Source organism: Anarhichas minor, unplaced genomic scaffold, assembly GCF_050575085.1.
Source record: "Anarhichas minor isolate MPS153535 unplaced genomic scaffold, ASM5057508v1 ptg000017l, whole genome shotgun sequence".
Classification (NCBI taxonomy): Eukaryota; Metazoa; Chordata; class Actinopteri; order Perciformes; family Anarhichadidae; genus Anarhichas; species Anarhichas minor.
The window spans coordinates 7489004-7506346 of NW_027466463.1; the positions used below are offsets into that span (position 1 = coordinate 7489004).

The window sequence follows — 17343 nt, forward strand, 5'->3', positions numbered from 1 at the left end:
TCAGATTCATTTTAGTTCTTTATTCAAATCTATCATTTCTGCATTGTTGGTTTCACATTGTTCCTCCCAAAAACGCAGTAGTGGCTGCTGCTGCAGAAATGATCATCAGCACCACAAACATGAGACATTCATTGACAAAAAATAAATAAGAAAATAAGGGTGGCATACAACTGACACACCTGCAGTGTTGGTGCTACATGGCTACCGGTCGAGCGGTCACATGGAACCGATCGGTTCCTCCGCAGGAGCTTCAAGCACTTGTGAGAGACAGCTGACCTAGTTGAGTGGTGGGTGGGAAGTATGGAGAGGAAGCAGAGGCGGGATCACGGTTTCCTCCGTGATCTGTGGTTCCTCCCACAGTCCAACGTGAAGTGAAAACTCTACACACGTCTAGGTTGGGCCTTGAAAGCATTCTTTAGTGTTCGATAGACACAGGCGCAGGTATTCAGCACCAAAATGCAAGAATCCATGGGCATAAGGAGGCAGACGTTGACATGTAATAGCCAGCAGTTTCTCATGAGTATCTAAGTCCATCCTGATATGACAAAATGGACTGAGGGCAAACCCATTTTGAGTCCAGACTCAAGACTAATCTTCATATTCAGCTGCTGTTTTCTGTGTCCTTAACTTAACTCTGATATGATCATCAGAGAGGACGTTACAAAAACAAGCGCACAAAGGCGCAGTTCATCGTGTTTAGTCAAACTGTCTCACACTGCCAGGATGTCCACCCAGGAGGTTGGAGTTTCTGCCAAAAGCTTTTTTGCGAGTTCATGTAACTTTTGACGACGTCGGCCAAATGCTACGATCACACCACGAGCGACAATGCGACGGGCTGCCAAGTCAACCAACCGTACGTGTCCGGTCCTCTCTCTCTCTCTCTCTCTCTCTCTCTCTCTCACCACAAGTCCTGTTCTCTCTAAAAAACAAAAATGGAAGAAAAACGTATTCTAGTAGCCAGTTCCATGTGCTATTTAATGAAAAAAATAAAAGGACCACTAAGAGCACATCGGTCATACTGTTATTCTTTGAAAGCGAGGTGGAATGAGACACACACCACCCATGGACAGAAAGAAGCATTTTAAGACCAGGCACAATGACACCTCAGCACTAAGTGCATCAGCCATAACACATGCCCAGCATCCACCACTCTGTTCCCAAAAAGCACATTAGCAGCAACAGGCAAACTTGTAACGGACCCTGCCACAAATAGCCAAAGTGAACTAACACGTACTCGCAGTGTGTCTTCACTTGATGAACCATGAAGCAGAACAATGCAACTGAGTGCGAGTGCACTTTCCACATCATTCGTACCAGAATACTTTCTTGGATTGAAACAGACAAATGCAGTTTCGTGGCTCTTTTGACTCGACGACATAATGTATGTATTCTATTCAGCCAAAATGTATTTAAAAAACACAGACACTAGTGTCGTGTATTGGCTTTTGTTTATTATGAGGTACTATTACTTTGTCATTTCAGTGTATTTACAATCGGTAAATTGCTAAAGTTTGAGAAGAAATTTATACGTTTTTTTTTCAAAATAAATAGTTTGCCAGTCTGTGTGAAAGTAGAGCACATAAAAACAAGATGTAGCACCCAATAAACTAATCTTCTCCTACTTTAATATCTTAAACATATGCAGCACACATTTTGTGAATTTTTATTTTTTTTTAAAAGCACCATATCTGCTCTTTTGCAGAGAAGACCCATGTGTCTCAGAAATAAAAATGTCTGATGTTGAAGAGAAATGTCCGCAGTCAAAAGATACAGTATGCAGACACGGAGCAACTCCAATCTGCCTTTTAGACTTACCACGTGTTCATTTTGAATTCAATGTTTTGTTGTCACAGTTTCTTCAGTGGGACCAGTGGATTGGCGGCTCACTTCACACTCGGTATCGGGGCGCCCCCTTGTGGTCAGACAAGTGAACGTCTTCTCCCGACAGAGTGCAACAAGTGTGTGAACCATCCAACCTTGTGTGTTATTGTTAATTTGGCTGATCATTTCCCCTCTGAATATTTTACCAAACTCTCTTTTTTTCGGAAATGAATTCTGGCGCCGCCTCTGCAGGTCAGCGTTTCCCTCCGAGCCTCGGCACCCGCCGGTGTGGTGATGGTCTCCCGTTAACATGGAAGGGGGGCCCGGGGGCTCATGGGAGTTCCCTCACTGCCTTTTGCCGTCCAGGATGGCCCTCCAGTCGTCTGCCCAAGACAGGAGCCGTCTCCGGGAGGGCCTGTCGGAAAGATGCTTGTTGTGGCAGGCGGTGAACAGGATGTGCTCCCACGTCGGTTTGGGCTCCACGCCTGATCGGGAGGGGACACACGTACAACGACACGTTACTGACAACCATGCATGTTTCACCACGTGCACACACCACTGTTTTAGACTGACCCCCGCAGGCCCTGACTAACGGTGCGCACGCTGCGGCAGCTGTCTTTAAAAGGTGTGAACGAGGCGCTGAAGAAGACGCACGCAAATAATCACAACACCCACGTGACAATACAGGAACAGGGTTATACAATCCTCTCTCCCTTTCAGATGTTCTTACTTGCTTCTCTCTTTCTTCCTTTTCAAATGTTCAGTTATTGATCTGGGAGTTGCATTGTCATCAATATCAATCAGGGTAATATTATTGCAGACTATGTTAATTCCAATCAGCAGGCCTTGTTGTTGTTGCGTTACAAGCTTAAAACGCAGATACAGTCCTCACCCAGAATGTCAGGCTTGTCGTCTATGAGGAGGTCTCCGCTGATCACCGTTTTGTCTCTGGTCAGGATGACCTGCTCCAGAAAGTCATGACCCAGATGCTTCTCTACCCAGGCATACTGGACAAACACACACACACACACACACACACACACACACACACACACGACAAATGAGATCTAATCAGAAAAAGGAAAGGAAAAAAGGAAAGGAAAGGAGTAGTGTCCAAAGGGAACAGAATACATGTTGATTTGCAGAGGGCCTACCTTCTCATACGGGCAGTGTTGGTAATGTTGTATGGGGCTGGTGCAAATAAAGACATCTGTGCTGCAGAAAGGAAGGGAAAACAATATCAACATGTTTACAGATGCTTGTATCTGACAGACAGATGGAAGGAACAGCTTTGTTGGAGTCGGGCAGTGGGCCCCTCTCTGGAAGGAAAAACTATGAGATGACACCATACGGCAGATTTCCCTGATAAGAAAACTCATTCAGGCAAAAAAAAAAAACAGCCATTCATTTCCACCAGGAGAGGAAATGTAAACATGCAGTTTCATAAATATGACGGCTATTTTTAGGCGTTATTCCTCTGTGTCGTGTGCCTCTGAGAACGCTCCCGGAAATGGCAAACACAGGCACAGACTCCTCATGTTGATCCCCCCCCCCCCGATAGGATCTCAGTGTTTTCACACATCTCACCATGAAGTTGCTCAGAAACCTGTCTATTGTCACATGTTGCTTTTACAAACCAGTTGATATATTTTTGCGAGTGAACCCACATCTTCAAAAACCTACTCATCCATCTTGGCCATCTCCTTGACCGCCTCCACTCCTCCTGGCAGCGGCTCCAGCTCTATGAAGAAGTCCTTGGACTCCCAGATACTGATGGCTTTCTCCTGGAGGTAAAAACAAACAGCACACGGCTTAGTATCAGTGCACATTGATAAGGTGTGTGCGTGTATCCACGTGAGTGGACATGTGCTCTGAAGGGTGTTTCAATAATGACAAAGCAGGAAACTGAGAAAAACATACTTGTGGTCTATTTCTTCTTGTGTGTTCAAGTTGAACATGGACCTCGTACTCCAGTCGTAGTTCACGACTTCCTGACATTTTAGACATATTCTAAGTAGCTTTTAATGTCTTTTTTTTACAGAAAAAAAAACATGTCTTCAGAGATTTTTTTAATGATTCAATATGTAGTTTTTTTTTGTATGGGATAAGATAATGTGAGGCTATCTGTCCCCTCAGATATTGAATGAAATTCATAAACAAAATATAAAAATAGTGGTTGAACCACAAGCTTCAACTGCAAACTCCACAGAGTGAGACCTCTGTGTATGTGATATATTAATTACATACTGTTAAATGTAACTACTTTACAGGGGACCCTGGGACTGCGGTCAAGTCAGCAGACACTCAGATCTCCGTGGTCAACTCAGCAGACACTTAAATTGTAGTGCACATATACGCTGAAACTTACGGTAAACGGCACAGATCGGGAGCGAGCGAAGAACTTTGCAAAGTTAGCGGAAAGATTAACGTGAGACAACTTCCGGTTTTCTACAGACGAACATCCGGTTTTCAGAATAAGATGGCAACAAAGTATACATATTGCATAATGAAATGAGATTAAATTAATTATATTCACAGTATAAAACATGCTACCTGCATCTCCTGAGTTAAAGGGAAAATACACCTAAATTGTGCGTAAAGTGTCTTTATTCTTTGATTTGAGGGTTGCTGGAAGTTAATAATACCTGACTGACGGTCAATTAAGATATTTTACGAAGCAAAAACTCTGAACTGAATTTGTATCTTCAAATGTCACATTTTTTAAATGTTTAAGGTGCTACAAAAATATTTTTCTCAATAATTCCAGACAATGACTGACATGTATGTGTCAGTCATTGTTGGACATCGTTGACTCCACCCATACTGAAAATTAGACATTTTTACTGTACCAATTAAGAGATATTTCAAATTAAAACTCATACATTTGAATCGAGAAAATATCTAATAAATAGATATTTGAAGTGTAATAAAAACAGTTTTCTCAATAAGTCCAGACAATGACTGATATACATGTGTTGAGGACATCGTTGACTCCACCCACACTGAAAATTAGACATTTTTACTGTCCCAATTAAGAGATATTTCAAATTAAAACTCATACATTTGAATTGAGAAAATATCTAATAAATGGATATTTGAAGTGTAATAAAAACAGTTTTCTCAATAAGTCCAGACAATGACTGATATACATGTGTTGAGGACATCGTTGACTCCACCCACACTGAAAATTAGACATTTTTACTGTCCCAATTAAGAGATATTTCAAATTAAAACTCATACATTTGAATTGAGAAAATATCTAATAAATGGATATTTGAAGTGTAATAAAAACAGTTTTCTCAATAAGTCCAGACAATGACTGACATGTATGTGTTGAGGACATCGTTGACTCCACCCACACTGAAAATTAGACATTTTTACTGTCCCAATTAGGAGATATTTCAAATTAAAACTCATACATTTGAACCGAGAAAAAGTATAATAAATGGATATTTGAAGTGTAATAAAAAGTTTTTTCTCAATAAGTCCAGACAATGACTGACATGTATGTGTTGAGGACATCGTTGACTCCACCCATACTGAATATTACACATTTTTACTGTCCCAATTAAGAGATATTTCAAATTAAAACTCATACATTTGAATTGAGAAAATATCTAATAAATGGATATTTGAAGTGTAATAAAAACAGTTTTCTCAATAAGTCCAGACAATGACTGATATACATGTGTTGAGGACGTCGTTGACTCCACCCACACTGAAAATTAGACATTTTTACTGTCCTAATTAGGAGATATTTCAAATTAAAACTCATACATTTGAACCGAGAAAACGTATAATAACTGAATATTTGAAGTGTAATAAAAACTTTTTTCTCAATAAGTCCAGACAATGACTGATATGTATGTGTTGAGGACATCGTTGACTCCACCCAAACTGAATATTAGACATTTTTACTGTACCAATTAAGAGATATTTCAAAGTAAAAGTCATACATTTGTACCAAGAAACGGGTACATTTCTGAATATTTGAGGTGCTATAAAAACTATTTTCTCAATAATTCCACACAATGACTAATGCATATAAGTTGAGGAAATCTCTGACCACACATATACAGAAAATGAAAAATCTTTACTGTGGTAATGAAGAGATTTTTTTAAAGTAAATTAATTAATTTGTTCCAAGAAATATCCAATAACTGAATATTTGAGATGCTATAAAAAGAGTTTTCTTTATAATTCCAGACAATGACTAGTGCATATGTGTTCATGACATCTCTAACTATACTAATACTGAGAATCAAATATTTTTACTTTCCCAATTAAGAGATTTTCCAAAATATAAGTCCTTCTTTTGAACGTTCAAAAAGTTAATTTCTTAATATTTAAGGTGCTATAAAAAGGGTTTTCTTAATAATTCCAGATAATGACTGATGCATATCTGTTCAAGACATCTTTGACTCCACCCATACTGAAAATTAAACAATTTTACTGTACCAATTAAGAGATATTTAAAAGTAAATGTCATACATTTGTACCGAAGAACAGGTAATTTCTGAATATTTGAAGTGTTATAAAAAGTATTCCCTCAACAATTCCAAACAATGATTGATGTATACAGGTGCATCTCAATGAATTAGAATATCATCGAAAGTGTGATATATTTCGAGTGTTTAGGCTATGGCTTACAGCTAATAAAAACCCCAAATTCTGTATCTCGATTAAAAAAAGGATTTTTAATATAGAAATGTTGGCCTACTGAAAAGTATGTCCATGTACAGTATACAGTATGCACTCAATACTTGGTCGAGGCTCCTTTTGCATGAATTACTGCATCAATGCGGCGTGGCACGGACGTATCACTGTGCTTGATTGGCCAGCAAACTCGCCTGACCTAAACCTCAGAGAGAATCTATGGGGTATTGTCAAGAGGAAGATGAGAGACATCAGATGAGAGACATCAGACCCAACAATGCAGACGAGCTGAAGGTCGCTATCAAAGCAACCTGGGCTTCCATAACACCTCAGCAGTGCCAGTCTCATCGCCTCCGTGCCACGCCGCATTGATGCAGTAATTCATGCAAAAGGAGCCTCGACCAAGTATTGAGTGCATACTGTATACTGTACATGGACATACTTTTCAGTAGGCCAACATTTCTATATTAAAAATCCTTTTTTTAATCGGTCTTATGTAATATCAAATTTTCTGAGATACAGAATTTGGGGTTTTTATTAGCTGTAAGCCATAGCCTAAACACTCGAAATATATCACACTTTCGATGATATTCTAATTCATTGAGATGCACCTGTATACATCAATCATTGTTTGGAATTGTTGAGGGAATACTTTTTATAACACTTCAAATATTCAGAAATTACCTGTTCTTCGGTACAAATGTATGACATTTACTTTTAAATATCTCTTAATTGGTACAGTAAAATTGTTTAATTTTCAGTATGGGTGGAGTCAAAGATGTCTTGAACAGATATGCATCAGTCATTATCTGGAATTATAAAGAAAACCCTTTTTATAGCACCTTAAATATTAAGAAATTAACTTTTTGAACGTTCAAAAGAAGGACTTATATTTTGGAAAAGCTCTTAATTGGGAAAGTAAAAATATTTGATTCTCAGTATTAGTATAGTTAGAGATGTCATGAACACATATGCACTAGTCATTGTCTGGAATTATAAAGAAAACTCTTTGTATAGCATCTCAAATATTCAGTTATTGGATATTTCTTGGAACAAATTAATTAATTAACTTTAAAAAAATCTCTTCATTACCACAGTAAAGATTTTTCATTTTCTGTATATGTGTGGTCAGAGATTTCCTCAACTTATATGCATTGGTCATTGTGTGGAATTATTGAGAAAATAGTTTTTATAGCACCTCAAATATTCAGAAATGTACCCGTTTCTTGGTACAAATGTATGACTTTTACTTTGAAATATCTCTTAATTGGTACAGTAAAAATGTCTAATATTCAGTTTGGGTGGAGTCAACGACGTCCTCAACACATGTATATCAGTCATTGTCTGGACTTATTGAGAAAACTGTTTTTATTACACTTCAAATATCTATTTATTAGATATTTTCTCGATTCAAATGTATGAGTTTTAATTTGAAATATCTCTTAATTGGGACAGTAAAAATGTCTAATTTTCAGTATGGGTGGAGTCAACGATGTCCTCAACACATGTATATCAGTCATTGTCTGGACTTATTGAGAAAATACTTTTTATTACACTTCAAATATTCATTTATTAGATATTTTCTCAATTCAAATGTATGAGTTTTAATTTGAAATATCTCTTAATTGGTACAGTAAAAATGTCTAATTTTCAGTGTGAGTGGAGTCAACGATGTCCTCAACACATACATATCAGTCATTGTCTGGACTTATTGAGAAAATACTTTTTATTACACTTCAAACATCCATTTATTAGATATTTTCTCAATTCAAATGTATGACTTTTACTTTGAAATATCTCTTAATTGGTACAGTAAAAGTGTCAAATTTTCTCTGTGGGTGGCGTCAACGATGCCTTGATTACATATACATCAGTCATTGTATGGAATTATTGAGAAAAATATTTTTGTAGCAGCTCAAATATTGTGATATTAGCCTTTTTTTTGTCCTGAACATATATGCATTAGTCATTGTGGGGAATTATTGAGAAAAACATTTTCATAGCACCTTAAAAACTTCAGAAATTTGCCATTTGAAGATATAAATTCAGTTCAGAGTTTTTGCTTCGTAAAACATCTTAATTGACTGTCAGTCAGGTATTATTAATTTCCAGCAACCCTCAAATCAAAGAATAAATACACTTTACGCACAATTCAGGTGTATTTTCCCTTTAACTCACGAGATGATGGTATCATTTTTTATACTTATTGGAATATAATTCATTTAATCTCATTTCATTATGCAATATGTATACTTTGTTGGCATCTTATTTTGAAAACCGGATGTTCGTCTGTAGAAAACCGGAAGTTTTCACGTTAATCTTTCCGCTAACTTTGCAAAATCTTTCGCTCGCTCCCGTCCTGTGCCGTTTGGTTGCGTTTACCGTAAGTTTCAGCGTATAGGTGCACTACAATTTAAGTGTCTGCTGAGTTGACCACGGAGATCTGAGTGTCTGCTGACTTGACCGCAGTACCCTGGGGAGCCAGCTCGTGGACCTCTGGCTCTCATGAACCATAACATGACCACACACACAACACGCGTATATATATATATATATATATATATATATATGTCACTCACACACAGGTCACTCCTCAGCTGCCCGTACTGCGCTGACACCCAGAACCCTCTCCTGTCATCCAGGCTGATGTGGGGATCGTCCGGGTACCGGGCCCGGTACTTCTTCAAGAAACCCCCCTCGAAGTCCGCCAGCACCCCGTCCATGTCGACCAGAACCCGCAGTCTCTTACCCGAGTGAGAGGAGGACGACATGTTTACGCAAATCCTCGTAAAGCGGTCACGGAGCACGGGTTTCCCTCTTCCGAGTAGGCGTGCGGTGCTGAACAGTAACATTGTGACTCTCAACCGAGCAGCTGTCGTTACCGTTAACCCTCTCCAGACGACGACGGAAACAGTGGATGAAGTCCGCATGGGAGTCCAAAGTTTCCTAAATACTGCGGCAGTTTTCACCACGTGACATTGGCTGTGTTGTTATTTTGTCTTTTCGTGAAATGTTTTGTCAGCTCGACTTTATTGATGAAGTCAGCCGCCAGAGCTAACAGTCGGTGGCTAACCTTAGCTGACAGGCTAGCCGCACAGCAGCAGACGGGTCAAATGTGACATGCCTTTGGACACAGTGTAATGGGAGCTGTTTGCGTCGGTTGTCAGTGTGTATTGACTGCCCCCGGGCTACTCAAAGCCTTTCTCAAACTCACAGCATCTGTAACATCCAGCTGTTGGTGCTACTTGAGCAAAACATGGGTAGTACACCATTGGTACTGCGGCACCAATGAGAGAAAAGCTTAGCAGCGAGAACAAACTGTACAACAAGCGTGCCCTCAGCAAAGATAGTTTGAAAGAGGAACATGGCTCACTCCGTTGTTTTGTATGAAAGCCATGTGTGGCACAATTTGCAGTGACACAATATTGCATATTTAGAAAAAGAAAGAAAGAAAACGCTTTACTACCAATAATTATATTAATATTATGATTATTGTTGTTGTTATTATAATAATAGGTGGAGGTTATTTCTGCCTGCATGTGACAAATAATAGCCTATTCTAAAAAAAAGCTGTCTACAGTGACGCTTTTGGGGACCCGTCCCTTGTACATAAAATGCATGAAGTTTGAAAGTTTGCCAAAGTAAATATTTATTTTTTTATATATTTGAGCTGTGTTTTTTTGTCTCTTTTGCTCTCCCTCTGAGATTGTAAATCGGTTTCAGGCATTTGCCACAAATCACAATTTACAGAGCACACCACCACATTACAGTAAAAACTACGCTAATGGAATATATGGTGGTACAGCAATGACAAAATATCATTGTACATTAAGTATGCAGTAAGTATCATCAAAGATAACCAAATTCATATTAAGTTTATGAAGGTGAAGAACCTAATAGGCTCCCATATTGAAAGGCTGAATTAATAGCAAAGGCCTTAAGCCACCAATGAATAAGTGTGATGTTAGTGGTTATTATCTACTTAATTTAAATTAGCTGTCAGGACTTCTCAACTTAATGCATTTAATTTCCTCAACAGTTACACATAAGATGAAGGAACCTCAAAACTGCAAGTGCGGCAGACTGTCTTGGTATTTTAAATTCTGTTAGGCAGGAGCTCTTACAACTTATAACATCTTTGTTAAAAACACGGTCAAATGTACGTCAGTTCCTGTGTTTTTCCTTTCTCTAAAGGGAGAACTGCAGTCAGAATTAGACAACTGCAGCACCTTGAGTCCCACATAAGACAAGAACAATAGGTTACAAATTCCTTAAAAGAAAAATAATAATATCAAAAATGTGATTCAGTACTGCAATACTTTAAGCAAATCGTGTGTCTGTCCCTTTAAGAATCAAACGGTCGGTTCGTAAATCTCGTTGCAGTCTGTTCAGATTTTATGATCTCGCGATAGCTTTACCTCAGTGGCGGTTGTGTGGCCCCCTGTCTCATTCCGGACGGAGTTGTTTCTGACGTTTGAATGAAAAACAGTGCAAATTACCTGCACTTTGGACCCAAGAAATAATGGCTTCAGCCTTGGAGCAGTTTGTGAACAATGTGCGGCAGCTCTCCGCTCAAGGTAGGCTTGCTAAACTCATTCGAGTGGGAAGTGTTAGCTAGCTAGCCAGCATATGCTATCCAATGCCTTGCCGATAGCTAGGCTGCCAAACTGGTCCGAGTCCTCTTTTTGCTTTATCATGTAAACACACCGCAAAAATGACTTTCTCTGGCTGCGAGAGTTCTGTAAAGTACCACCAAAAGATGCGTTAGCACACAGGGATGCCTAGGATAGCCGCGAACTTGGTGGTTCATCAAGCAAAATGTCAAAATCATACTTTTTGTTTTTGATCTAGAAAATAATTTATCAGGACTGCCTACCGGTAGTCCCGCCCTAGCCTCCACATGATTGGCTGGCAATCGGAATTAGCGAATACTATTGGTTTAAAGTCATCCGTCAATCACACTTTAATTACCTCTTGCAAGGCCTTGACAGGACACTTGACCAGCCTATTTATATTGAAATACTAAGCCCCTGCACGATGTTTTTAAATCATTTTATACGTCAATTCGTTTTCTACATTTGTGAAGAAAATTGCGATTTTTATCATTAACTCGACATCTAAAACAATGAAGAAAATGCCTTCGCACACTTGCGGGAAAAGTCTTGCTGTCTACTCCTTTGTGGATTTTATTAAGTTAACCTCGTCTTTTACAACGACAGATCGGGGGAATGTTGCAATACCATTTCTAGTTTTCAGTGGTGCCGTTACATCTTTGTGAATAAATCCCTCTCGTGTGCCGCTACATGTGACAAAACATTTGACATTTAATGACATTAATTTTCATTATAACAATGTAATTTAATTTTTAGACATGCATCAGGCCTAAAAAATTGTCTTATTTAAAAGGCATCTGCATCTGGCATTGCGAAATAAACTGTCTTAGATATGAGATGTGTGTCCTAAAGATCGACATGGCCATGCAAGAGGGTCCAAAGTGATTAGATCTCTCTCTGTTCTCCTGACCCTTCACCCCCCCAGGCCAGATGACTCAGCTGTGTGAGTTGATCAACAAGAGTGGGGAGCTGCTGGCCAAAAACCTGTCCCACCTGGACACAGTGCTGGGGGCCCTGGACATCCAGGAGCACTCCCTAGGCGTGCTGGCTGTGCTGTAAGTAGCCTTCTCCATCCTAATTCTTTCCATCACTGTTATCACCTTTCAAGAACCTTTTCTTCATGTATATTAAAATCTGCTGCTGTTTATTTTTATTCTCGTTTTTTTCCCCTTGTTTGTCTTTTAAATTCAGTGCTGTCCAGTCATGTGTTTCTCTACTCTCCTGCTTGTTCCTGCTCCATTTATTTCTGAATTGGGTCAAGAGATTCTGTTATGTTGTTGTGTCTGTTGAAGGTCATATTGTATTTTTGTGAGGATAGAGGTGGTTGAGCCTTGGAGAAAGATACAGATCATGGGGAACACAACTTTGTTGCCAGTTTTTAGGTTAAGAATCTGGGTTAAAGCCAAACGCATACATGATCCAGTATTTGCATCTTGAATAAAGGGGGCCATCTTATTTCTTCTAAGTCTTATTATGTTTTTTTTATTATTATAGCCTATCTGTTGCAGGTAGCATTGCAAATTTGATGTAGACACGATGCAGCTAAAAGCTACCTGTCATGTACAACCAATAATGTAGGCCTGAACTAACATTGTAACAAAGAAAGTGAGTATTTTGTGAATCAAGAACTGCCAATGCTTAGTTTTACTATAACAGAACACTGAATGCAGTGCGTTCCCCTCTGCATCACAAACATCAAAGCTGTATTAAGGTCTCCTTGGCTCTCTGAAACGTTTGTGCTCACCTCCTTCTCCGTCCTTACAGATTTGTGAAGTTCTCAATGCCAAACATCCCTGACTTTGAGACACTCTTCTCCCAAGTCCAGCTCTTCATCAGTACTTGCAATGGCGAGCACATTAGATATGCAACAGACACTTGTAAGTCCAGACTAACCAAACCTCTCACTCCTAGACGCTTAGGAAGCATGTTTGTGTTCGGCTGGTGGCGGTTATGTTTTACCAGTTATTAGCTGAAACAAAAACTGATTTCTACGCCGATCAGTTGAGAGCATGTACTCCGCGAAAATGTGCACGGTTATGCCCTCTCTTTCTCATGCACATACTTTACAACGCTGTCAATCAGACACTGGCTTTTTCAAGTGTCTGCTGGCAGCCACTAACATGTTTTTTTAGTATCAATCAAAATGAAGAACATGCTGCATTGTTCCAACATTGCGTGGGTCTGGGAATATGTTTGTGATGCATAACTTTCAGTGAAGCGTAGATGCATCTTGGACTCGTGAGCAGTGTGTTAGACTTAACTAACCAGCTAAAGAGTGAATCAATGACTTCCTTCCCTTCTGTTTCCTCTCACAGTTGCTGGTCTCTGCCACCAGTTGACAAACGCCCTTGTAGAGCGGAAACAGGTAAGACTGTTGATTCTGACTTCGGTGGGAGTGAAATTGCCCAACTAGTTATCAATACAGAGTTTCATATTTTCTACACCTCAAATGAATCAGCAGTAATTGTTGATGTTTGACAGTCAAGTGGAATTTATTTTTTTTTAATACTAATTTAGTGTATTAAATTAAAAACCCAGTGTTGGATGAAATATGACACAGAGAAGTCTTAAGTCACCATAAAAAGGCATTTTCTTCAGTGGTTACTTCTATAGAGATGATGCCATTTATAATGCTGTTATGGTCGCGCACTTTGTTTTCATTCTTGACCCTTGAACACTCAACAGTTTAGATATAATTTGAGAATACCGAAGACAAATAAGAGTTTATTTATTCATGAGCTGTGTCTATTTGATTCCATCAAAGACCACATGCACAGTTGAACATAGCGTGTATTCATTGACATAGCGCTACTACTAGCTCCCAAAGCTAAACACACACCTTCAGATTGCCCCCTACGCTGCATCAGCCGCTCAGAACATTAGCAGCAGAATGATGTCACTCTGGTCCATGTTGTCTAATAGAGACAGCCGCCTGAATACGAGTGTTAGTGTTGGTCTTTGGTGTATTTTGTAATGTTTTTGAGCTTTCCGTGATGTTACTGTGACTCGTCCTCGCCAACATGTCCATAAATTGTGTGTAACGTTTCTTGGCGACGTAGCCCGTGAGCGAGTGAAACTATTATTAATGTTTTATGCACTTTGTTGCCGAAGCAATTTCCCACGTGTGACAGAAAAATTATGATCTTAATCTTCATTGTCGTCGCTGTCCGACAAGAGTCCCGAATGAGTCCCCATACTGCTTGTACGCCGCAGAGTCTCCGCATCCAGGAGTAGCATGTTTGCCTCTTTCCGGCTTTGATCTAAATATTTAAATGCATTTTAAAGTGCGGTTGCAGGCCTAGACCGGTCTCAGGAACGCTCCGGATGAATAACTAACTGAATATGTTCTTCCTTCTCCGGCAGCCATTGAGGGGTGTTGTCGTCCTTAAACAGGCAATAGACAAAATGCAGATGAACACAAACCAACTTACCTCAGTTCATGCAGACCTGTGTCAGGTGAGTCGCACGGCTGTAACCCTAAATGGCCCCGTGATTTAACAGCTGCTAAACTCGGTCCACTTAGCTACATTATTTGCGGTCGACGTTATGCCGGTCCTCTTAAATGTTTTCCATCTCACGCTAGTTGAATGATTCAAACACGGGCTTGGTCTCAGCACGTGTGACCCTCTACGTTGTCCTCACTACGTACCTGTCTCCTTGCAGCTGTGCTTGTTAGCGAAGTGCTTCAAGCCCGCCCTGCCCTTCTTGGAGTTGGACATGATGGACATCTGTAAGGAGAACGGAGCTTACGACGCAAAGCCCTTTTTATGTTACTACTACTACGGTGGCATGATCTACACGGGCCTCAAAAACTTCGAAAGAGCGCTGTATTTTTATGAACAGGTAACTCTCACACTTCTTGAAATACTTCGAATACACACTCGAGTGAATGTGCTGACATGTATTTCAATGATCACCTGTGTTCTCTTGTAAGGCAATAACCACTCCAGCCATGGCGGTGAGCCACATCATGTTGGAAGCCTATAAGAAGTACATCCTGGTGTCCCTCATTCTCCACGGCAAAGTGCAGCCACTGCCCAAATACACCTCCCAAATAGTGGGGAGGTTCATCAAGGTAAGGACAAGATGGAATGAGTAGTGTTGGGGCTTTGCTGTTCTGGCACAGCGCTTACATTTACACATGCAGATATTTAAGGAACCTCATTCTAATCTATAACTTCGTTAGAATAAAGAGCGAGTCACGAAGTCTACACCTAATTAACATGAATGCAGTCTAGTACAGCAGTCCTGTTGTTTTTGATGTTCAGTGTAGTCATTGAGGAGGATGTCGTTCGTGGTGCTGTTGTGTTGCATTGTACTGGCAGGCGTCTCTATTATTTTGTCCACCATATTCATATCAATAAGGGTAAGCTTGAGGGGTGTAAATCACAAGGTTGTGCTGTAATGCACAGCCCTTTGCTGGTTATCTAGGTTTCATGTAACGAGTCTAGAAAGCAGCAGTCGCCTATTTTCATTATCAATGAGCAACGTCATTTCCACTCTGAAGGCAACGAGGAGACTTAAGTGACTTAATCATTGAGTTGATTGCTACGTGAACGCAGTGTGTGCTCATGCAGTTGATCCCTTGTTGTGCTATGGAGTAATTGGTTTTCTCTCTCCTCTCCTCCTCTCTTTTGTTTCTCTCTCTCGTCGCCGCCCTCAGCCCCTGAGCAACGCGTACCACGAGATGGCTCAGATTTACACCACCAACAACCCGGCCGAGTTGCGCGGCGTGGTCAACAAACACAGCGAGACCTTCACGAGAGACAACAACACGGGCCTGGTCAAGCAGTGCCTCTCCTCGCTCTACAAGAAGAACATCCAGAGGCTAACGAAGGTGGCCGTGTGTTCCTCGACATTCCTCCTGTACTCGCTTCTTCATGGGGTTTGAACTGTAGCGTAGAACAGCTGTAGATTTGGGTTAAGCAAAAGAGTATTGTAGTGTATTTAAATCACGCCGTGCTTTTAAGTTGGTTTCCTCAAATTCTGAAGCATGTAGCCGTTTGGTTCACTCTTATCTGGCCAGCCGAGAGCGACACCTTTTTAAACTCTGATCCGAAGCATCTGGAAAAGTCTCCATCCTCCTCCGCTGCATCACGTCATTAGAAGTGACAATCATCCAAATGACGGGAAATGTCCCAGAGACATGGGCGAGTGAAGCTGAGCAAGACAGATGTGAAGCAAGAGCTTGCTATCTTATCTGCTTTTTTTCTGAAAAGTATTTTGTAACCTTGCTCAGAAAGGTGATATATAATCTCTTTTAATATCAAGTTCTGTTTTCTTTGCCTCCTGCAGACCTTTCTGACGCTGTCTTTGCAAGACATGGCGAGTCGAGTGCAGCTGTCAGGCCCACTGGAAGCAGAGAAATACGTCTTACACATGGTGAGTTGGTCCAGAAAATCCAAATACATGTTTCTGTCTCTGCACATTGAGCATGCTAATACATGGTGGTATATTATGATATTAAATATGTATTATTTTCCAACAGGAGATCTTGTACACAATATGTTAGTTAGTATTTGATCCGCTTCATAGAACATATTTATCTATCTTTAATCTAATTCCTGGTAGGATCAAAAGTCTCTGACTTTCTACCAAACAGCAGTTTGCTGTTGGTCCACACTGGAGATCCTCCGGTTTAGTTTTCATCACGCTCCCCCTTGTGCTCCTGTGCAGATTGAAGATGGTGAGATCTACGCTAGCATTAACCAAAAGGACGGCATGGTCTGCTTCCACGACAACCCCGAAAAATACAACAACCCAGCAATGCTCCACAAAATTGACCAAGAGGTGAGCATGTCTCCGTTTACCGTGCTGTCTTGCTTTGCATGAAGTCCCATCATAATGACGTGTACGAACCCTGAATATATGTTTGTACAGTGAAGCTATGTCTTCTGTTCTCCTTTCAGATGTTGAAATGTATAGAGCTGGATGAGAAACTAAAGTCTATGGATCAAGAAATCACAGTAAACCCACAATTTGTGCAGAAGGTGAGGCAATCAAATCTATAAATATAGTTTTTTTTCTGCTATTTTGACTTTTTTTTATTTATTTTTTTACAAATGCATGCATATATTATGTTTTGTGGTTTCTTAGTAAAATCTCTCTTTGTGAATGCCGTTGTGCCTCAGTGCAGGATTTACATAATTTATTCACGGTGCAAAGATGCTTTTCACGAGGTAGAATTCAATTTAAAGTAAGAATAAATGATACAATAATACAACGGAAGAGTCGTCACTTAAACAACTAGGAG

The 17343-nt window shown here is 40.0% G+C and overlaps 2 protein-coding genes and 1 long non-coding RNA gene across 3 annotated transcripts in view; 2 read left to right on the top strand and 1 right to left on the bottom strand.

Annotated features, from left to right (window-relative positions):
* nt5m (5',3'-nucleotidase, mitochondrial) lies at positions 1–11167 on the bottom strand. Its single transcript, XM_076093195.1, is given in 4 exon segments — positions 1–2306; positions 2714–3036; positions 3505–3605; positions 9057–11167. Coding segments are annotated over 4 exon segments (915 nt in total). The 5' UTR covers positions 9408–11167; the 3' UTR covers positions 1–2166.
* Positions 392–4410, top strand: LOC142951567 (uncharacterized). Its single transcript, XR_012954584.1, has 3 exons — positions 392–853; positions 1854–1958; positions 2074–4410. It is a non-coding gene; the product is annotated as an uncharacterized LOC142951567 (long non-coding RNA).
* The window catches only part of cops3 (COP9 signalosome subunit 3), a 7446-nt gene continuing 978 nt past the window's right edge, over positions 10876–17343 (top strand). Inside the window, exons 1-11 of the mRNA XM_076093193.1 lie at positions 10876–11054; positions 12016–12145; positions 12855–12967; positions 13406–13455; positions 14454–14546; positions 14754–14933; positions 15025–15165; positions 15754–15927; positions 16386–16472; positions 16767–16880; positions 17000–17080. Of these exons, the coding sequence (XP_075949308.1) occupies positions 11000–11054; positions 12016–12145; positions 12855–12967; positions 13406–13455; positions 14454–14546; positions 14754–14933; positions 15025–15165; positions 15754–15927; positions 16386–16472; positions 16767–16880; positions 17000–17080 (1218 nt within the window). The 5' untranslated portion in view covers positions 10876–10999. The remainder of the gene's footprint in view (positions 11055–12015; positions 12146–12854; positions 12968–13405; positions 13456–14453; positions 14547–14753; positions 14934–15024; positions 15166–15753; positions 15928–16385; positions 16473–16766; positions 16881–16999; positions 17081–17343) is intronic.